Source organism: Erpetoichthys calabaricus, chromosome 2 (assembly GCF_900747795.2).
Source record: "Erpetoichthys calabaricus chromosome 2, fErpCal1.3, whole genome shotgun sequence".
Taxonomy (NCBI): Eukaryota; Metazoa; Chordata; class Cladistia; order Polypteriformes; family Polypteridae; genus Erpetoichthys; species Erpetoichthys calabaricus.
The window spans coordinates 344,847,994-344,871,495 of NC_041395.2; the positions used below are offsets into that span (position 1 = coordinate 344,847,994).

Below are 23,502 nucleotides of genomic sequence, written 5' to 3' on the forward strand. Positions count from 1 at the left end.
TGTAATGGATGAGACTCACTCCGCTCTCTGATGTCGCCATTACTTGAACACACTCAGCTAAAGGTTCAGCAGCTGCATCCATGTGCCACCCTATGGAGGTCTTCCAGCTTATGAAACACAATCTTTCCTCAATTAATAATGAGGACTCCACCACGCACCTGCTTTGTGGCGCAGTTTCTTGAAGCAGCTCCGCTAAGCAGTGTCAGCTTTTGCTAAACTCTGGACAGACTGTGAAGGGAGTAAACTGGAGAGCCATCACCTTAGCCGTGTCAGCCTGCACCCGTGAGATTAGGAGCACCAAGGCAGTGGCCACTTCTAGGGGAGTTGATTGGAGTTTCCCACTATGGCTCCAGGTTTTTACTTTTACCCGACTGCCATCTTTCTATTCTCATTGTGTACTTAGAAATACTTGGCATTCTTAGTTTTACAATATACCTGAGCAATTGGGGGAGAAAGCCCCTTAGATGGCTGAGTTCCAGAGAACCTGCATGGAGATGGTAGAAACTTGTAGATGGACAACCATAACATTCCATAAATCTAAAGTGACAAGATGACACATGAAGTCACTTAAGAGTTTGCAAAAAGGACTAAAAAGACCGCGAAAAACAAAGACTCTTGGGTCTGACAAAACCAAAATTGAATGGTTTGGCTTGAAAAAGTTTGGTATTTTTCAAGTCCAAATTATTTCTTCACTATCATGGCATTTATTAATTTGCCACATTAAATCGACATCAAAAGTGAAGTATATTTTATCCATCCATTCATTCATTCCCTAACAGTCACGGAGGCAGCAGCCTGAGCAAATGACACCCAGACATCCATCCCTTTTCCATGTCACCTTCTCCAACTCTTCTGGGATTGGTAAGTGGGGGGTTGGGGGAGGGGTGGCATACTGTGGTGTTCCAAGACAAGCCAAGAGATGTAATCTCTCCAGCATGTCCCAAGCCTGCCCAGCGGTCTCCTCCCAGTTGGATATGCCCGAAAGACCATCCAGGAGGTACCCTAATCAGATGCCAGAACCACCTCAACTGGCTTCGTTCAATGCAGAGAAGCAGTGGTTCTATTTTGAGTGCCTCCTGAATTTCTGCACTCCCCACCCTGACTCTAAGGCTGAGACCAGACATCCCACAAAGGAAATTCATTTCTGTCGCTTGTAACAGTGACCGTCTTCTTTCGGTCACTATCCAAAACTCTTGACCATAGGTGAGGACTGAAATTGTAGATCGACCAGTGCATTGAGAGCTTCGCTTTTTGGCTCACCTCTCATCTTCACCATGACTGACCGGCACAACATCCACAAAATTGTGGGCACTGCTCTGATTAATCTGTCAATCTCCCGCTCCCTTCGTCATCATCTTGCATGGAGCTCCAGAACCGAGGGTGATTGATGGTCATTTTATATTTCTTCCATTTCCAAATAACTGCACCAACAGTTGTCACCTTTTCACCAAGCTTCTTGTAGCCCATTCCAGCCTTTTGCAGGTCTTGTCCCTGACATCCTTTGACAGCTCTTTGCTCTTGCCCGTGGTGGTGGAGAGGTTGGAATGGAGGAAATGGATTCTGTGGACTGGTGTGCTTTACACACATCAAGAGTTGAGATCAGGAGTATCTGGAATTGATTGTAATCTGTGTACCACATGGACACACAGCCAATCAGTGGGATCAAGAATTCTGGCTGGGTTGTAGGGGATCAAATCCTTATTTCACTCAATGACATACAAATCAATTCATAACTTTTATGTAATGTGTTTTTTTTTCTGGATTTTTGGTTGATATTTTGTCTCTTTCCATTAAAATGAAACTACCATAAAAATTAGAGACTGTTCCATTTCTTTGTAAGTGAGCAAACCTACAAATTCAGCAAAGGATCAAACAATTATTTCCCCCACTGTAAACGCCTCCGCTTGAGGCAGCACCCCATCCCAAAACCCTCAGTGGACACTCTACCAATGCCCAGCTGAGAACCATGACCTCAGACCTGGAGACGCTGATGCTCATCCCAGCAGCTTCACACTCGACTGCAAACCACCCCAGTACGTGTCCAAGGTCACAACCTGATGAAGCCAATAGGGCTACAAGATCCGCGATCCTGGGGCCAACGAACTTCACCATTTTATACCTTTAACAAAAATCACTAGCCTGTCCTACTTTTATAATGAAGGTGAAAGGCACTGCAGTCCCAAAAGTGATGAAAAGCTTTAAAACTTAATGGATATGTCCACTTGTTCAAGCTAAAAATGTTAACGGTACTGATCCACATCATGAGATTACACACATATTGCAAAATGGCATATCCATTTGTTTTATTTTTTTATTAAGCACCAATGTTATGGGATTCAACCATTTAAAAAGAAGAACAGTTGCGTTTTTCTTTACAAACATGCGCCGTTCGTCTTACTCTGCGCCACACTATCAGCCTCAGGGACGTGGATTCACCTCATCTCACCTTGACGGCCACATATGAATTGCTCTTTATGTTCAGACAACTAGACAATAATAACTTTAAAAAAAGTCACATGATCGCTTATATTCTTTCATCCATCCATCCATCTTCCAACCTGCTGAATCCGAACACAGGGTCACGGGGGTCTGCTGGAGCCAATCCCAGCCAACACAGGGCACAAGGCAGGAACCAATCCCGGGCAGGGTGCCAACCCACCGCAGGACACACACAAACACACCCACACACCAAGCACACACTAGGACCAATTTAGAATCACCAATCCACCTAACCTGCATGTCTTTGGACTGTGGGAGGAAACCAGAGCACCCAGAGGAAACCCACACAGACACGGGGACAACATGCAAACTCCACGCAGGGAGGACCCGAGAAGCGAACCCGGGTCTCCTAACTGCGAGGCAGCAGCGCTACCACTGTGCCACCAATGGACTGATAATGCAAATGTGTGCTTCGGTAAGACAGAATATGGAGCTCATGTGAAACAAGTAATCAAGAACTAAATAGACATTATGAGAGGGCAGACACCTACCTACCTACCTAATCCAGGGCAGGGTTGCCTACGCCAGCAATAATAAGACGCATCACATAAACATCACCTGGACAGGGCGCCACACAGTTAAGGCTAGTTTATTAATGGCAGTCCACTGAGCTGTAAGTTTAGTACAGTTGTTTTAACATAAGCAGAGAAGTAGCACAGAGCTGTCATTCCTGCCTCACAGCACCAACTTAGACAGGGAATCTGCATGTTCTCCCCATGTATACAAGGACTGATTACTATTAGTTCTTTTATTACAACAGCCGCAAGCATGGCTCATCGTGCATTTAAAAAAAACAACTTTTAAAATCAATAATTAGTTTGTGTCACTTCAAACTACTCTATCACACACTCTGCCTTTTTCATCTTCTGAGCATTCTTTTTATCGTGTGTGTGTGTGCACGGAACGCCACGGGTTGCCATAATTCCACCCATGATGGCTTCTGCAAACAGAAAAGTGAGCAAGAAATGCATTGTTACATCGAGACAACAATACCAAGAATCTACGATAACATTTATTAGATCCCCGTTTGCTTTTGCTGTTACAATCATACCTTGGAAACATTTTAACTTATGTAAACACGGCTACCACCTTTGCAACTTCAAAGTGGACATATTCGGTAAAGTTTTTCTTCACATTGCGGCTCCAGTAACCTTCACCTCCATTAGAAAGCGCAACAGTGGGCTAGTTTTCTTCATTTTAACTTTACAAAATACGCTTCACTTTTGAACACAATTTTGTGTGGCAAACTAATATACAAGGTCTTACACAAAAAAAAAAAAACACGACTAACTCTATAGCTTGGGAATAAAGAGCAGAAGTGGGGACAAACAAAGAGATGGTTCTAGAACAGCATTGGGCAATGGTGGTCCTGGAGGGTCACAGTGGCTGCAGGTTTTTGTTGCAACCCAGTTTCTTAATGAGGAGTCAATTATTCCTGATGAAGCACTTATTGCTTAAGTGACATTTTGATACAGTAATCCCTCACTTATCGCAGGAGATAGGTTCCAAGGCCGACCGCGATAACTGAATTTCAGCGAAGTAGGGACACCATATTTATTTAATTATTTAACGTGTATTTGGACGTTTTTAAACCCTCCCTGTATTGTTTACAACCCACCCTTTACTCTATTAATAACAGGGACAACTGCTAAGCAATATGAAATCGGTAGATAAGTTTACACTTACTGTATAGCAAAGTACACGTAGCTATATATGACGTGATGAATATGCTGCGCAGTAAAAATGATGACGATGAAAGTGATGATCCCCTGAATGCAGTATAAAGAGCACGTTAATGTTGAATGAGTGAGATGAGATGAGACTTCCTGGTTAATGCAGCACTGCGTCGCTGAGCCAATCAGCAGCACACAGGAACTTAACTGCGTGCTCTGATTGGGTAGCTTCTCAGCCATCCGCCAATAGCATCTCTTGTATGAAATCAACTGGGCAAACCAACTGAGGAAGCAACTATCAGAAGTAAAAAGGCTAATTGTCCGCAGAAACCCGCGAAGAAGCGAAAAATCTGCGTTATATATTTAGATATGCTTACATATAAAATCCGCGAAGTCGTGAATCCGCGAAAAGTGAACCGCGAAGTGGAGAGGGATTACTGTACTTCATTTTAGTGGTCGTTCACTTCCTGGGTCCTCCCTGTGTCTACGTGGGTTTCCTCCGGGTGCTCCGGTGTCCTCCCACAGTCCAAAGACATGCAGGTTAGGTGCATTGGCGAGCCTAAATTGTCCCTAGTGTGTACTTGGTGTGTGTGCCCTGCGGTGGGCTGGCACCCTACCTGGGGTTTATTTCCTGCCTTGCACCCTGTGTTGGCTGAGATTGGCTCCAGCAGACCCCCGTGACCCTGTAGTTAGGATATATAGCGGGTTGGGTAATGGATGGATGGATGACCCTGGAGACGTGTTTGTTTACATGAAGGTCAGCTATTTGCCTGTACAAATATCGGGGTGTATTTACTTTTTCACACAACTGTACTCCCAAGCACACCCATGTCCCTTTCTTTCTGACTCTTCTCCTTTTTTGGTGCTTCAACCTGAGACTTTTCTGATGGCTCTGGTGAATTCCATTTCTCCATCTGGGTCAGAGCCAGTCTGGAGTTTTGTTTTCTTCTATTCACAATACAATCAACCTCCATTTTGGGCAGGATAACCGTGAGATTTTGTTTTTCTTTATTCCGCATTATACAATTCCTTGTATTAATAATTTGTTAGTTTTCACATACCCCTGGGGGGGTCAGAGCACAGGGTCAGCCATTGTACAGCACCCATAGAGCAACTGCAGGTTAGGGTCATGCTCAACGGCCAAGCAGAGTAGGATCTCTTTTTGGCAGTAATGGGGATTTGAACCAGCAGCCTTCTGGATACCGGCGCAGATCTTTAGCCTCAGAACCACCACAAAGCCCCACTAGTGCCAGTCTTCTCTCAGGCCACATTTCTCTGATGTTGAGTTGTAGTTTGCTTATACAGTGCCTTTCATAATGAGTTTTGTGTGTCATTTGTTCAGGTAAATCACCTTTACCTGTAAGGTGCTGCTTAAATGAAGCTCAAGTGTTTGCCTGTTCAAATATGTTGAAAAAAGTCAACAATTCCTATGGGGTGCACTTACTTTTTCACACGACTGTATCTGTTTAGATTAACGGAGCTAAAGATCCGTCGAGACTAACTAGTGCAACTGTACTCACTTCTTCCAAGTCACCTGAGTAATGAGAACATATTTATGATTATTAACCCTTAACTACTCGCACTGGTGTTATTTTGTACACCAGTCTCTGTTATTTTTGTCCAGTGTCCTTTAACTTGAACCTACCGGCATCTGTCCTCAGCTTGATTCACTACAAGTCCAGTGTCACAATGGTTTCCCTCCAGTGTGCCCCCCCCCAAGCTGGTTTAATGAGTGGATGCACAGTCGCCAGTTCCATATGGTCCATTTGGTACACTACGCGGGTACTTAAGAACACATCACAACGATGACATGTTCTTCTTGCAATGACTTTGTCTGCAAAGAACATTCAACAAGTGGACCACAAAAGCCGGGTCAGGCATAGCCAGTAGAGAGCAGCACCATCGATAGACGGGCACTTTCTTTAAACGAGGGAATAACAGCACTGCGCACTGATGCACATCGTCAACTCTGCGCGGCTGCGGGTTTTTGTGCCATACAAGGGAATGCCATTGTTACATCAAATCGATCTCGTGGTTTAGTAGTCTGGTCTATAAATATTTCAAAGAAATGATTTTTGTTTTTATTTGCTTTGATTTAAATGTGTAGGTTTCTTTTACCTTTTTGTATTAGTAGTGTAGGGTGTTGTACCGTGTTAGCCATCATAGATATACATTAGAACAATCTGGACGAGAGCAGGCCAGTCAGCCCAAAAAAGCTTGCCAGGCCTGTCCACTTATTTCTTCCAAAAAAACATCAAGTCGAGTTTTGAAAGTCCCTAAATCTTACTGTTTACCACACTACTTGGTCGCTTATTCCAAGTGTCTCTGGTTCTCTAAGTGAAGGAAAACTTCCTAATGTTTGTGTGAAATTTACCCTTAACAAGTTTCCAAATGTGATCCCGTGTTCTTGATGAACTCATTATAAAATAACAGTCTCGATCCACTGGGCTAATCTATAAGCCAAATACCACCGACTCACTCATCACAAAATCTCCCGAGCCATAAGGACTTGGAATTTGGAATGTAGGTTACCCTTGGCCCATAGGTGCTTGCTAAGAAACGGTTTTAAAAATTTCGTGGTCCAAATGCGAAATTTCTTATAGTTTTTTAGACCCGTTTGTCTGTCTGTCCGCTTTTCACGAGAGAACTACTTAACGGATTTAGATCAGGTTTTTTTCTATAATTTGCTACAGCACATCACAGGCTACAGGACCACCACCAGCACAATCAGCTCCACTGACAGTCTGCCGGATGATCTCAACACTTTCTACACCTGCTTTGAGACATACAGCAACAGCACAGAGTGGAGACACACACACACATACACACCTGGACCACACAACCCCCCTCCCCTCCCCTAATGGTCTCTTCAAGTCAGGTACACAAAGCACTAAGGAAGATCAACCCCCATAAGGCAGCAGGACCAGACAACATCCCTGGGCGGGCTCTCAAAGCATGTGCCAACGAGTTGACTGATGTTCTCCGCTCCATCTTCAACCTTTCCCTCAGTCAGCGCATCGTTCCGTCCCGCTTTAAGACTACGATCATCGATCCCCCTTGCTAAAAAAAGCCGACCCATCCGCCTGAATGATTACAGGCCGGTAGCACTCACTCCAATCATCATGAAGTGCTTTGAGAGAGTAGTGTTGGCCCACATTCAGAGCAGCATACCGGACACTCTGGACCCCCTGCAGTATACCTACCGGCCCAACAGGTCCACCTCAGATGCCATCGCGGCCGTACTACATCATTCCCTCTCCCATCTGGAGAACAAAGACTCTTACATCAGGATGCTCTTTGTTGACTACAGCTCCGCCTTTAACACGGTTATCCCCCGTAAGCTGTCTGCACTTGGCCTGCACCCAACTCTCTGTGACTGGCTCCTAAACTTTCTGACTGGCAGGCCCGTCTGTCATGATTAGTAATAGGATTTCAGCCACCATTATCACAAACACAGAGGCACCCCACAGGGATGCGTCCTCAGCCCCATCCTCTACACCCTGTTCAACCACGACTGCGTCACCTCCCACAAAGATAACATCATCCTAAAGTTCGCAGATGACACCGCAGTGATTGGACGCATCGCTGGCGGGGATGAGGTGGCCAGTCTGGCGTCACGGTGTGAGGACAACAACCTCACCCTCAACACAGACAAGACGAAGGAGATGATAGTGGACATGAGGAAGGAGTGAAGACGTCACTGGCCACTGTTCATCCGAGGGCTTGAAGTGCAGAGGGTGAGCAGCATTAAATACCTGGGCGTCTACATCAGTGAGGACCTCACCTGGACACTCAACACCACACAGCTGGTCAAGAGGGCTCAACAGTGGCTGTACTTTCTGAGGAGGCTGAGGAAGTTTGGTATGTCGACTAAGATCCTCGGCAACTTTTACTGGATGGATGGATAGATAGATACTTTATTAATCCCAGGGGGAAATTCACATATTCCAGCAGCAAAAAATATTAAACAGTAATAAAAAAATGCAGGTAAAAAAAAAAAAAAAAAAAAAACAGACAATAACTTGAATAATGTTCAACGTTTACCCCCTCTGGTGGAATTGAAGAGTCGCATAGTTTGGGGGAGGAATGATCTTCTCAGTCTGTCAGTGGAGCAGGACAGTGACAGCAGTCTCTCGCTGAAACTGCTCCTCTGTCTGGAGATGACACTGTTTAATGGATGTAGTGGATTCTCCATAATTGATAGGAGCCTGCTGAGCGCCCTTCGCTCTGCCACAGATGTTAAACTGTCCAGCTCCATCCCTACAATAGAGCCTGCCTTCCTCACCAGTTTGTCCAGACGTGAGGCATCCTTCTTCTTAATGCTGCCTCCCCAGCACACCACTGTGTAGAAGAGGGCACTCGCCATAACCATCTGATAGAACATCTGCAGCATCTTACTGCAGATGTTGAAGGATGCCAGTCTTCTAAGGAAGTACAGGCGGCTCTGTCCTTTCTTGCACAGAGAATCAGTATTGGCAGTCCAGTCTAATTTATCGTCCAGCTGCACTCCTAGGTATTTATAGGTCTGGACCCTCTGCACACAGTCACCTCTGATGATCACGGGGTCCATGAGGGGCCTGGGTCTCCTAAAATCCACCACCAGTTCCTTGGTTTTGCTGGTGTTCAGTTGTAGGTGGTTTAAGTCGCACCATTTAACAAAGTCCTTGATGAGGTTTCTATACTCCTCCTCCTGCCCACTCCTGATGCAGCCCATGATAGCAGTGTCGTCAGCAAACTTTTGCACGTGGCATTGTTGATAGCATCTTGACCAGCTGGATCACTGTGTGGTACGGCAACACTATTGCTATGGACCGCAAACGCCTGCAGAGAGTCTGCAGGAGAACTGCCTCGATCCTCAGGGACCCCACACATCCCCAACACGAACTGTTCACACTTCTACCCTCAGGCAGGAGGTACAGAAGTATGAAATGCAGGACTTCCAGGCTAAAGAACCCTCTTTCCCAAGGCCATTAGACTCCTAAATAACTGACTGGAGTTTATAACCGTGGTCCACCTCATTCTATCAACCTCACACAACTGTATTTGACTTGTCCATCACACACCTACATGCACCTTACACTTTATACTTCTGTTCTGGTTTTATACTTTATGCTGGCTCTGTTACTTATTATCTATCTGCTACTTATTATTTATGTTTATCTTTATACGTTGGTTTTGTCATTTGGTGTGGACAACACAGAAAGAATTTCATTGTACAGGGAAACGTGTTTCCTTACTGTGCACATGACAATACATTTTGAACTTGAATTTGACTGCGGGGCCCTCCTCACACACCTGTCTGCCTCGGGGCTTGACCTTAACTCCACTTAGTTAGCGAACGAGAGAATTAATTAACGGATTTAGATCCGTTTGTTTGTCGCGGATGTGAATCGCTGAATGAGCGTGCGACGGCGGTCCTCCAATTGTCAGTCACGGACAATTGTATGTTGCCCTCCTCCAGAGTTCCGTCTTTTCATTCACCTACAGTCGTATCCTCAAACCCACCCCATTTGGACAACTGTGTCTTTCAGGAAGTGTTCACTCGTCAATACATAATTATACGCCGTAGTTGGCTAGTTTGATTTAATTTCATACAACTAAATACTGCTTTACTAAAACTCTTTGTGTGGAAAACACCGCAGTACTCAGATGTTCCTAGGAAATGAAAGACATACCACTGTTATCTGTTTTGTTGAGAGTCAATTATTATGTAGCCTGAGAGGGGGTCCCAAACTTTTTCATATGACAGTATATAAAATCCAACATCTGTCTGTCTATCTGTATGTCTGTCCGTTTTTCACGAGAGAACTACTTAATGGATTTAGATCGGGTTTATTCCTAGAATTTGCTTGAACATTCCGGTTGATTTTGCAATTTCTCTCATCTCTGTTAAGTATCAGAGTTCGCTTGCAGAAGCGATTTATTCGCGCAAATCTGAGACAGAAGCTGTGGGCCGAGGGGAGGGGGAAGCATGACGTCAGGAGTGGGGAGTCAGGCAGGGCCCTCTTTACTCACACACCAGCCTCGGGGTGTTCACTACCTCCGCTTAGCTAGCGAATGAGAGAACTACTTAATGGATTTAGATCGGGTTTATTCCTAGAATTTGCTTGAACATTCCGGTTGATTTTGCGACTTCTTTCATCACGCTAAGTATCAGAGTTCACTTGCAGTACCAATTTATTTGCGCGAATCCAAGAGAGACGCAGCAGACCAAAGGGAGGGGACGCAGGGCCCTCCTCACTCACACACCAGCCTCGGGGCGTTCCTTACCTCCGCTTAGCTAACAAACGAGAGAATTACATAACGGATTTAGATCTGTTTTTTTTTCTAGAATTTGCTTGAACATTCCGATTGATTTTGCAATTTCTCTCATCTCTGCTAAGTATCATAGTTCGCTTGCAGAAGCGATTTATTCGTGCAAATCTGAGACAGAAGCTGTGGGCCGAGGGGAGGGGGAAGCATGACGTCAGGAGTGGGGAGCCAGGCAGGGCCCTCTTTACTCACACACCAGCCTCGGGGTGTTCATTATCTCCGCTTAGCTAGCTAATGAGACAACTACTTAACAGATTTAGATCTGTTTTTTTCTATAACTTGCTTGAACATTCCGGTTGATTTTGCGACTTCTCTCATTGCGCTGAATATCGTAGTTGGCTTGCTGGAGCGATATATTTACACTAATCTGAGACAGAGGCTGCGGGCCAAGGGAAGGGGGAAGAGTGACATCAGGAGTAGAGAGCTGGGCGGGGCCTTCCTCACTGTCCTGTTTCACTAATATGCGGGCGAAGCCAGCAGGGGATGGCTAGTTCACTTCATAATTTTAAACACTTCAATCATGTTTAGTGAAGATTGTAGTGAGACATTAAAGAAAATGCGATCAATATGCAAATCTTTCAGTGGATAGATAGATAGATATTTTATTAATCCCAAGGGGAAATTCACATACTCCAGCAGCAGCATACTGATAAAGAACAATATTTAAGAGTGATAACAATGCAGGTATACAGACAGACAATAACTTTGAATAATGCTAACGTTTACCCCCCAGGGTGGAACTGAAAGTGTGACTGGTGATGAATGAGCACTGGAGAAGTGGATCAGGTTTATTTTCAGACAGTCCTAGACCTGGGGTGTCAAACTCCGGTCCTGGAGGGGGGCCGCAGTGGCTGCAGGTTTTCATTCTAACCCTTTTCTTAATGAGTGATCTGTTTTTGCTGCTATTTAACTTCTTTTGAATTCATTTTAATTGATTTGCTCTTTAAGATTCGGACCCCTTAATTGTCAGCCAAACAATAGTGAGAGACAAAATGAACCAAAACATACCAGGAAACTGTGTCTACCATACAATACCTGAAAATAAAGAAAGGTGAAGGTTTCAGGAATGTTGATCTGCTCAGGTCCCCTAAATATTTTAACCCTCTGCAGTTTGCATATCAGGAGAAGGTGGGAGCGGAAGATGCCATCATCTATATGCTACACCGATCCCTCTCTCACTTGGACAGAGGCAGTGGTGCTGTAAGAATTATGTTTCTAGACTTCTCTAGCGCTTTCAACACAATCCAACCTCTGCTCCTTAGGGACAAGCTGACAGAGATGGGATTAGATTCATACCTGGTGGCATGGATCGTGGACTATCTTAAAGACAGACCTCAGTATGTGCGTCTTGGGAATTGCACGTCTGACATTGTGGTCAGCAACACAGGAGCGCCACAGGGGACTGTACTTTCTCTGGTCCTGTTCAGCCAACATACATCGGACTTCCAATACAACTCGGAGTCCTGCCATGTGCAAAAGTTCGCTGATGACACTGCTATCGTGGGCTGCATCAGGAATGGGCTGGAGGAGGAGTATAGGGACCTAATCAATGACTTTGTTAAATGGTGCGACTCAAACCACCTACACCTGAACACGAGCAAAACCAAGGAGCTGGTGGTGGATTTTAGGAGGACCAGACCCCTCATAGACCCAGTGATCATCAAAGGTGACTGTATGCAGATGGTGCAGACCTATAAATATCTGGGAGTGCAGCTGGATGATAAATTAGACTGGACTGCCAATACTGATGCGCTGTGCAAGAAAGGACAGAGCCGGTTATACTTCCTTAGAAGGCTGGCTTCCTTCAACATCTGCAATAAGATGCTGCAGATGTTCTATCAAACAGTTGTGGCGAGCGCCCTCTTCTACGCAGTGGTGTGCTGGGGAGGCAGCATTAAGAGGAAAGACGCCTCACGCCTGGACAAACTAGTGAGGAAGGCAGGCTCTATTGTTGGCATGGAGCTGGACAGTTTAATATCTGTGGCAGAGCGAAGGGCGCTCAGCAGGCTCCTATCAATTATGGAAAATCCACTGCATCCACTTAATAGTATCATCTCCAGACAGAAGAGCAGCTTCAGCGACAGACTGCTGTCACCGTCCTGCTCCACAGACAGATTGAGGAGATTGTTCCTCCCCCAAACTATGCGACTCTTTAATTCCACCCGGGGGGGTAAACGTTAACATTTAACATTATACATAGTTATTGTCTGTTTTTTCACCTGCATTATTATCATTCTTTAATTTAATATTATTTATTGTATCAGTATGCTGCTGCTGAAGAATGTGAATTTCCCATTGGGATTAATAAAGTATCTATCTATCTATTTTAACTGTGCTCTTAGAAAACAGAAAATCCACAATGTCGGATGTGTATTCAATTACACAATGAGAGAAGCAACAAGCCATGGAATTAAAGAACGAGTTTAATTAACGACAAGAATCAGCACCTAATGAAACAACTGGTTGGAGTTTGAGGACCCGAGTTAGGTGCTCTTCTGTTGGCTCCCTCACTTCACATTTGGATGCCATTTAAAGAAAGAAAAGCAGCAATTCGGAGGAACGATGAAGAAATTCGGGGAATCAAATATTAAAAAAGCAAGTCAATTAAAATGAATGGAAAAAGAGTTAATTAGCCGTAAAAACAGTGCACTCGTAAAGAAAAGGGTTAAAATGAAAACCTGCAGCCACTTGGGCCCTCCAGGACCAGAGTTGGGGACCCCTGTCTTAGACTGTGTCATACTATTCAGTAATATGGTATTAAATTACATTAAAAACGTGTACAATTTAAAATTATTGCGAAGTTTTATATTACAACCTCACAACGTGCATATAAATAGCCCTTTTAATACTGGTGCATAAAATACACCGCGCGAGTACTTATGGGATGAGAAATGGTGCGAGTGGTTAAGGGGTAAGAAACCTCCAAATAAATGTGTGCCGGTGTATAAATCACTCCACTCCTTCTGTCTGTTGTAGGTTTGGTATTTTAGACTTCCAAGTTCTTCCACATTAAACTCATTCATTTGAGCGATCATCCACCTCACAAAATAAAAGTGAACTGGCCGACTGGGACACAACCTCTCGGCTAACAGACCCCACTCTGGGTGCTTCTCGATGACAGGAGCCTTTCCCGGTGCCCGTTACAAACACCGCCAGCCTTGTCTCCTCCAAAGCCTCGTCATTAGCCGAAATAGAAAGTGAAAGCGGCCGTGTTGCACGGCGCCCTCCTCCGTTAAGCACAAAACGGGTACAATCTGTCCGGTCACCCCTTAACATGTTGGTGTAAAGTCGCACTATTGTGACTGAAGATCTCCCGGCACTTGAGCTCCTTGGCTCGGTTCCTACCGTCTTTATTAAAAACGCCGCCTAGGCCCAAATCACTAACTGCCGAGGCGAATCGTCTCCCAGCGCAATAATGTGCACCTGCGTTTAGCAAAGCCCTCCGTGACAAGCACCCATTGAAGACATTTCATCAGTAACCTTCCGTTTTATTTCACACACTCGCGTGTTTCGCTAAAGGCGCCCCTCAATAGCAAACGCTTACTCACCCTCCCATCCCCCACTCGTTTCGTACCGCTTTAAAAAGACACGCTTATCATCCCCTGCAATAGGCGAGCGATACTACAAGAGAGCGACCCCTTCAAGACATCCTCCGACAAACACGACCTGTCTGCTTAGTGACTTAAACACAGCGATTATCGAGGTTCCCACTTAGACTCACCATGTTTCCCGCTACCGGAACCTGATGAAGTGATTTTGCACTGCGCAAGCGATTAGTTCCGTCTTGCGGACGCCAGAAGCCGGGTCAGGCATAGGAAGTAGAGAGCGGCACGATCGATAGACGAGCGCTTTCTTTAAATGAGGGAATAACGGCGCCACGCACAGACGCCAAGGGAATGGCCTTGTTACATTTAATCGATCTCGTTGTTTAGTATTCTGGTCTATTAATATTTCAATTTTTGGTTTTATTTGCCTTAGATTTAAATGTGTACGTTTCTTTTACCTTTTAGGTAATATTAACATCCATCCATCATCCAACCTGCTATATCCTAACATAGGGTCACGGGGTCTGCTGGAGCCAATCCCAGCCAGCACAGGGCGCAAGGCAGGAAACAAACCCCGGGCAGGGTGCCAGCCCACCGCAGGGCACACACACACACACCCACACACTAGGGACAATTTAGGATCGCCAATGCACCTAACCTGCACGTCTTTGGACTGTGGGAGAAAACCAGAGCACCCGGAGGAAACCCACGCAGACACAGGGAGAACATGCAAACTCCACGCAGGGAGGACCCGGGAAGCGAACCTAGGTCTCCTAACTGCAAGGCAGCAGCACTACCACTACGCCACCGTAATAACAATAATAATCCATTTTATTTATATAGCGCCTTTCCTAATTTCCGTATGATGAGTTGTATGAGAGGTTGGACACTAAGGAGGGAGAAAAGGATCTGTACCAATTGGTAAGACAGAGGGACCGAGCTGGTAAAGATGTGCAGCAGGTTAAGGTAATAAAGGATAAAGATGGAAACGTACTCACAAGCGAGGAGAGTGTGTTGAGCAGATGGAAAGAGTACTTTGAGAGGCTGATGAATGAAGAGAACGAGAGAGAGAAGAGGTTGGGTGATGTGAAGATAGTGAATCAGGAAGTGCAATGGATTAGCAAGGAGGAAGTAAGGACAGCGATGATGAGGATGAAGAATGGAAAAGCTGTTTGTCCAGATGACATACCTGTGGAAGCATGGAGGTGTTCAGGAAAGATGGCAGTGGAGTTTTAAAACACATTGTTTAATGGAATCTTGAAAAGTGAGAGGAGGCCTGAGAAGTGTACTGGTGCTGATATTTAAGAATAAGGGGGATGTGCAGGACTGTTGTAACTACAGGGGGATAAAACTGATGAGCCACAGCATGAAGTTATGGGAAAGAGTAGTGGAAGCTCAGTTAAGAAGTGAGGTGATGATTAGTGAGCAGCAGGATGCTTTTATGCCAAGAAAGAGCACCAGAGATGCGATGTTTGCTCTGAGGGTGTTGATGGAGAAGTTTAAAGAAGGCCAGACACGCATTGTGTCTTTGTGGACCTGGAGAAAGCAGAGGACAGGGGGCCTGAGAGAAGCTGTGGTATTTTATGAGGAAGTCGGGAGTGGCAGAGAAGTATGTAAGAATGGTACAGGATAAGTACAAGGGAAGTGTGACAGTGGTGAGGTCTGCGGTGGGAGTGACGGAGGTGGGATTTCATCAGGGATTGGCTCTGAGCCCTTTCTTATTTGCAATGGTGATGGACAGGTTGACAGACGAGATTAGACAGGAGTCCCCGTGGACTGTGATGTTTGCTGATGACATTGTGATCTGCAGGTGGAGGAGACCCTGGAGAAGTGGAGATATGAGAGGAGAGGAATGAAGGTTAGTAGGACCACCAAGACAGAATACATGTGTGTGAATGAGAGGAAGGTCAGTGGAATGGTGAGGATGCAGGGTGTAGAGTTGGCGAAGGTGGATGAGTTTAAATACTTGGGATCAACAGTACAGAGTAATGGGGATTGTGGAAGGGAAGTGAAGAAGAGAGTGCAGGCAGGGTGGAATGGGTGGAGAAGAGTGTCAGGAGTGATCTGTGACAGACGGGTATCAGCAAGAGTGACAGGGAAGTTCTACAGGATGGCAGTGAGACCAGCTTACATGGGCTTATGACGGTGGCACAGGAGACAGAGCTGGAGGTGGCATAGTTAAAGATGCTAAGATTTGCATTGGGTGTGATGAGGATGGACAGGATTAGAAATGAGGACATTAGAGGGTCAGCTCAGGTGGGATGTTTGGGAGACAAAGTCAGAGAGGTGAGATGGCGTTGGTTTGGAGAGATGCTGGGTATATTGGGAAAATGGTGCTAAGGATAGAGCTGCCAGGTAAGAGGAGAAGAGGAAGGCCTAAGAGAAGGTTTATGGATCTGGTGAGAGAGGACATGCAGGTGATGTGTGTGGCAGAGCAAGATGACGAGGACAGAAAGATATGGAAGAAGATGATCTGCTGTGGCAACCGCTAACCAGAGCAGCCAAAAGAAGAAGAATACGATCAACAGTACAGAGTAATGGGGATTGTGGAAGAGAGCTGAAGAAGAGAGTGCAGGCAGGGTGGAATGGGTGGAGAAGAGTGGAGTGATCTGTGACAGACGGGTAACAGCAAGAGTGACAGGGAAGGTCTACAGGACGGTAGTGAGACCAGCTATGTTATATGGTCTGGAGATAGTGGCACAGGAGACAGAGCTGGAGGTGGCATAGTTAAAGATGCTAAGATTTGCATTGGGTGTGATGAGGATGGACAGGATTAGAATTGAGGACATTAGAGGGTCAGCTCAGGTTGGACGGTTGGGAGACAAAGTCAGAGAGGCGAGATTGCGTTGGTTTGGACATGTGCAGAGGAGAGATGCTGGGTATATTGGGAGAAGGATGATAAGGAAGAGGAAGGCCTAAGAGAAGGTTAATGGATGTGGTGAGAGGGGACATGCTGGTGATGGGTGTAACAGAACAAGATGCAGAGGACAGAAAGATATGGAAGAAGATGATCCACTGTGGTGACCCCTAACGGGAGCAGCCAAAAGAAAAAGAAGATTTATAAAGCGCCTTTCCAATGCTCAAGGTAGAGGTTGTAATTGTATCAAAATGCTGCCAATTAGAAGTAATCAGTGGGCACACGGGTGCAAATTACATTGAATACTACAAGGAGTGCGATTATTTTTTCACTTGTGTGCTCATTAAGATATGTTTCTCACAACTCGACAGACTAGTTAGAGTTCTATATTTGTGAGTAAATTGTAATATAAACTACAGAAAAAAAACTTATAATGTAGTAGTCAAGGGATGGGCACTGTTCGGTGGGTGTTTTTATATACATACTAGCCATCCCGTGCGACGTCGCCCACGGAGCAGTGAAACAGGACAGTGACGAGCGCCCCGCCCACTCCTGGCGTCACTGTTCCCCCTCCCCTCGGCCCGCAGCATCTGTCTTGGATTAGCATGAATATATCGCTCCTGTAAGCGAACTCTGATTCTTAGCGCAATGACAGAAGTCGCAAAATCAACCGGAATGTTCAAGCAAATTATAGAAAAAAAAAAAGATCTAAATCCGTGAAGTAGTTCTCTCATTTGCTAACTAAGCGGAGTTAAGGTTACGCCCCAAAGCAGACACGTGAGTGAGGAGGGCCCCGCCCCCCGCCCCGCAGCACGAGGAGTCTTTCTGGAATTCGTGCTAATAAATCGCTCCTGCAAGCGAACTGTGATACTTAGCGCGATGAGAGAAGTCGCAAAATCAACCGGAAAGTTCAAACACATTATAGAAAACAACCCGATCTAAATCTGTTAAGTAGTTTTCTCATGAAAAGCGGACAGACATACAAATGGGTCTAAATAACTAGAAGAAATTTTGTGCTGGAACCACGAAATTTTTAAAACTTAGCAAGCACCTATGGGCTAAAGGGTAACCTACATTCCAAATTTCAAGTCCCAAGTCCTCATGGTTCGGGAGATTTTATGATAGTGGTGGCTCTGAGGCTTAGGGATCTGCACTGGCAATCGGAAGGTTGTTGATTCGAATCCCGTAAATGCCAAAAAGAGACTCTGCTCTGTTGGGCCCTTGAGCAAGTCCCTTACCCTGCAATCGCTGAGCACTTTGAGTTGTGAGAAAAAGCACTATATAAATGCAAAGAATTATTATTATTATTAGTGGTACAGTATTTGGCTTTTGTATACAGTATATAGATTGATGTTATCATGGTTATGTTTGATTTATTGTATTTGCATAACAGAATAACAATGTAGCAGTCATTTGTGTGAAGTTTATACCGTGTATATACAGTACATAAGCCAAACTAAGCACAGAGTAAAGGGTCTGAATATTTGTGTCAATGGGATATTTCACTTATTTATTTTTAATAAATCTGCAGTCATTTCTAAAATCCTGTTTCCGCTTTGCAACTCTAGGGCATTGAGTGTTGGTCGATGAGAGGAAAAAAATTAATTGAAATGATTGTCGCACAAGGCTGTAGCAAATCAAAATGTGTAAAAAGTAAAGGGGTCAGAAAACTTTCATTATATACTGTTAACACATTGGGGACAACTTAAGGACATGGGTGATGGCAATCTCCTGCCGTAACACAGGGTGGCGCTAGGAAGTGTGGAATGGGATGAAGATCATCACTGGCTGCAGCTCGAAGCGGGGTGCCACCATCGAGAGAGATGTGAAGAGAGCAAACCAGATGAACAACTTCTTTAACAGGTTTGACCACCCTAACCCATTCTCATCTCAGAGTACTGCACCCTCCAACCATCCTTCGGCTGATGCCAGCATAGGAGAGAGTTTCCCCCAACCCACAATTACAGCAGCGCAGGTGAGCAGAGAGCTGAGGAGACTTTGTGCCAGCAAAGCAGTAGGTCCAGATGGAGAATCGCCATGACTGCTGAAGGTCTGTGCGCTGGAGCTGGGGAGTCCTCTACAGCATATCTTCAACCTGAGCCTGGAACAGGGGAGAGTCCCGAGGCTTTGGAAAACATCTTGCATCACCCCCATCCCAAAGATATCACGTCCTAGTGAGCTGAACGACTTCCGGCCTGTCGCTCTGATGTCACATGTGATGAAGACCATAGAGCAGCTGCTGCTTCACCACCTAAGGCCACAGGTCCACCAAGCCCTCAACCCTCTGCAGTTCGCATACCAGGAGAATGTGGGAGCGGATGATACCATCATCTACATGCTACACCGATCCCTCTCCCACTTGGACAGAGACAGAGGCAGTGGTGCTGTAAGAATTTTGTTTCTGGACTTCTCTAGTGCCTTCAACACCATCCAACCTCTGCTCCTTAGGGACAAGCTGACAGAGATGGGAGTTGATAGTAGTAGTAGTAGGGAGTAAGAAAGGACAGAGTCGGTTATACTTCCTTAGAAGGCTGGTGTCCTTCAACATCTGCAATAAGATGCTGCAGATGTTCTATCAGACGGTTGTGGCGAGCACCCTCTTCTACGCGGTGGTGTGCTGGGGAGGCAGCATTAAGAAGAAAGACGCCTCACGCCTGGACAAACTGGTGAGGAAGGCAGGCTCTATTGTTGGCATGGAGCTGGACAGTTTGACATCCGTGGCAGAGTGACGGGCGCTAAGCAGGCTCCTATCAATTATGGAAAATCCACTGCATGCACTGAACAGGATCATCTCCAGACAGAGGAGCTGCTTCAGAGACAGACTGCAGTCACCGTCCTGCTCCACTGACAGACTGAGGAGATCGTTCCTCCACCACACTATGCAACTCTTCAGTTCCACCCGGGGGGGTAAACATTAACATTATACAAAGTTATTGTCTGTCTGTATACCTGCATTGTTGTCACTCTTTAATTTAATGTTGTTCTTTATCAGTATGCTGCTGCTGGAGTATGGGAATTTAATAAAGAATCTATCTATCTATCTATCTATCTATCTATCTATCTATCTATCTATCTATCTATCTATCTAGTTACTAACACCTTTTCTTTTCCCCTCTCTGCAGACTGGAAGATTGACAGCTTTACCACCCTTGACATCACTTCCAGTGTCCACCCACCTGGACCCGCCTCTTCCTGCTTGAAGTACTTATTACTGGAAGACAATGCACCATCTGGAGGCAATCAAAGCTTAGATTCGCGTCTGTCAAGACGATTTCTCTGTTTTAATGTGTTTGTGTAACTGCATTTTCTTACAGTTATATGGCATTTGCTTGCGGGTGCCGCAACTCTTCATGCTTTTCTGTGATTTTTCCTACAACCTATATAAGGATAAGTGTAACTGACATAATTCTCAGCAACCTCATTAGTGGAGAGTGAATGAACATGGAAAATGGATTTACAAGAAAAGTTTGCAAAGATTAAATCAAGAAAAAACAGTTTTGAATCTCAGGGGTTTGTGTTTTTCCATCCATCCATCCAGTATCCAACCCGCTATATCCTAACTACAGGGTCACGGGGGTCTGCTGGCGCCAATCACAGCCAACACAGGGCACAAGGCAGGGCGCCACCCCACCACAGGGCACACCCACACCCACACACCAAGCACACACTCGGGACAAATTGGAATCGTCAATGCACCTAACCTTCATGTCTTTGGACTGTGGGAGGAAACCCACATAGACACAGGGAGAACATGCAAACTCCACGCAGGGAGGACTGGTTTGTGTTTTTATAATTGTAAAAGATTTAACACATTATTGATTATTATTATTTTTACCCTTCTCTTAGTGCTCTATGATAGGCTGGTGCATTGTCGGAGGTCAATCAGACTACTCAGGATGTGAACTCAGCTTGTTGTTCAGCTGAGGATTCGTCGAAGAATGTGGGCCGTCCCGAGGAGTGTGATCTTCTGGATCTCTCTTCACGTTGACTCTACATGGAAGTTTATCCAGCTGCTCTTGGAACCTGGTCTTGATGGATCCCAGTGTGCATACGCCTATTGGAGCCACTCTTGTCCTTATGTTCGACATGCATCTGACTTCGATCTCTAGGTCTTTATGTTTGACGATCTTCTCTGCCTCTTTGCTCAGGATGTTGTTGTCATCTGGGATCGTCACATCAATGAAGACGCACGACTTGCTCTTCTTGTCATGGAACACGATGTCCAGCCTGTTAGCAGGGATGGTACGGTTTGTGGGAATAGTATTGTCCCACATGATGACACAGTCTTCAATGTCAACCACCATGTCTGGTATATGCTTGTAACACTTGTCTGTTGACATCACGCCCAGCGCAGGTACATACTAACATTGTTGTGACGTTCAAGATATTCCTTTGGGGTCAGAACACGGCATCCAGACACTATGTGGATGATGGTCTCCTCAGCTTCATCACACAGATGGCATTACTGTTGACTGATGTGCCCATGATATATGTCTGGTGGTACCGGGTGTTCAAGGCCTGATCTTGAGTGGCTGTGATGAGGTTTTCAGTTTCCCCCTTGAGACCTGCACTTTGCGTCAGGTCCTTCTCGATATACAGCGTGTCCAGGTTGTTGAAGAACTGGCTGTGCAATGGCTTCTCCATGTAGCACTGCCTTCTGGCCTCCATGATCTTGGACTTGAGTAACTGCTTGGTCTTCTCACTGCTAGCGCTAATGGCTTTGGGCAACCCATATCTTTTTGTTTATCTCAATGCCCCTCTTCACAATGGACTTGCACTTGTGCAATGCTTGGTTGTGTTTGAGCTGCAGTCACAGTAGCCCCCCACTGTGTAGCGACCCCGGCTGAATGATGGTCAACTCTCAGACTGATGGTTTATGAATGTTTATTTTCGTTTCCGTAACCTTGTTTCATAAACACACCGTAAGAGCTATAAAAGGCAAAGTACAAATAAAAGGCATATAAATAACTTAACATAAACATTCGTAACATTTGTTTTACATATAACAGAGAAATTAATACCTTGTTCACTTTTCAGCGAGGTGCTTGTTTGTTAACTCCATATGTCGCCATTTTCCTTTCCTATTCCCGGCAAACTGCACAATTAATTATGCAAACCAGGAAACTCAATAACTTATCAAAATAAAAGTCACGCAAATGCTGCGATTCAAGCCCTGCTGAAGTATCATGTGTCCTTTACACACTGGTCCACTCATGGTACTCTACTGTCACAAGCTCTGGAAGTCCTCAGCTTCCTTGGTATTGAGACATTTAGTGACACTCTATGTTTGCTTTCGGAAAGATGAAGGCCATGCATCGTGAGGAGTTTTCTGGTCTTGCGCTCCATGTTTCTTAGCTCCAAAGAGGACCACAAGATGATGCCAAAGGTGTACTGTTATAGGACAAGTGGTACAGCCAGACTGCTTATGGTTGAAATCTTATTCCTTGAACCGAACTCTGTTTTGAGGAAAGTCGCAGTCGACGATAGAATTCCTTGGTGATCTTGGACTTCATCAGCTTATGCTTGATGTCATCCATCCATCCATCATCTTCCGCTTATCCGAGGTCGGGTCGCGGGGGCAGCAGCTTGACCAGAGATGCCCAGACTTCCCTCTCCCCAGCCATTTCTTCTAGCTCTTCCAGGAGAATCCCAAGGCGTTCCCAGGCCAGCCGGGAGACATAGTTCCTCCAGCGTGTCTTGGGTCTTCCCCAGGGCCTCCTTCCGGTTAGACGTGCCCGGAACACCTCACCAGGGAGGCGTCCAGGAGGCATCCTGATCAGATGCCCGAGCCACCTCATCTGACTCCTCTCGATGCGGAGGAGCAGCGGCTCTACTCTGAGCCCCTCCCGGATGACTGAGCTTCTCACCCTATCTTTAAGGGAAAGCCCAGACACCCTGCGGAGGAAACTCATTTCAGCCGCTTGTATTCGCGATCTCGTTCTTTCGGTCACTACCCATAGCTCATGACCATAGGTGAGGGTAGGAACATAGATCGACTGGTAAACTGAGAGCTTTGCCTTACGGCTCAGCCCCTTTTTCACCACGACAGACCGATGCAGAGCCCGCATCACTGTGGATGCCGCACCGATCCGCCTGTCGATCTCATGCTCCATTCTTCCCTCACTCGTGAACAAGACCCCGAGATACTTGAACTCCTCCACTTGGGGCAGGATCTCGCTACCAACCCTGAGAGGGCACTCCACCCTTTTCCGGCTGAGGACCATGGTCTCGGATTTGGAGGTGCTGATTCCCATCCCAGCTGCTTCACACTCGGCTGCGAACCGATCCAGAGAGAGCTGAAGATCATGGCCTGATGAAGCAAACAGGACAACATCATCTGCCAAAAGCAGTGACCCAATCCTGAGTCCACCAAACCGGACCCCCTCAACACCCTGGCTGCACCTAGAAATTCTGTCCATAAAAGTTATGAACAGAATCGGTGACAAAGGGCAGCCCTGGAGGAGTCCAACTCTCACTGGAAACGGGTTCGACTTACTGCCGGCAATGCGGACCAGGCTCTGACAACGATCGTACAGGGACTGAACAGCCCTTATCAGGGGGGCCGGTACCCCATACTCTCGGAGCACCCCCCACAGGATTCCCTGAGGGACACGGT

General features: G+C 45.8%; 1 protein-coding gene across 1 annotated transcript in view; it reads right to left on the bottom strand.

The window, feature by feature from the left end:
• Positions 1-14,306, bottom strand: part of psma1 (proteasome 20S subunit alpha 1) — a 64,886-nt gene extending 50,580 nt beyond the window's left edge. The window contains exon 1 of the mRNA XM_028796079.2: positions 14,206-14,306. Coding sequence (XP_028651912.2) covers positions 14,206-14,208 — 3 coding nt within the window. The 5' untranslated portion in view covers positions 14,209-14,306. The remainder of the gene's footprint in view (positions 1-14,205) is intronic.
• Between the last annotated feature and the right edge of the window lie 9,196 nt (positions 14,307-23,502).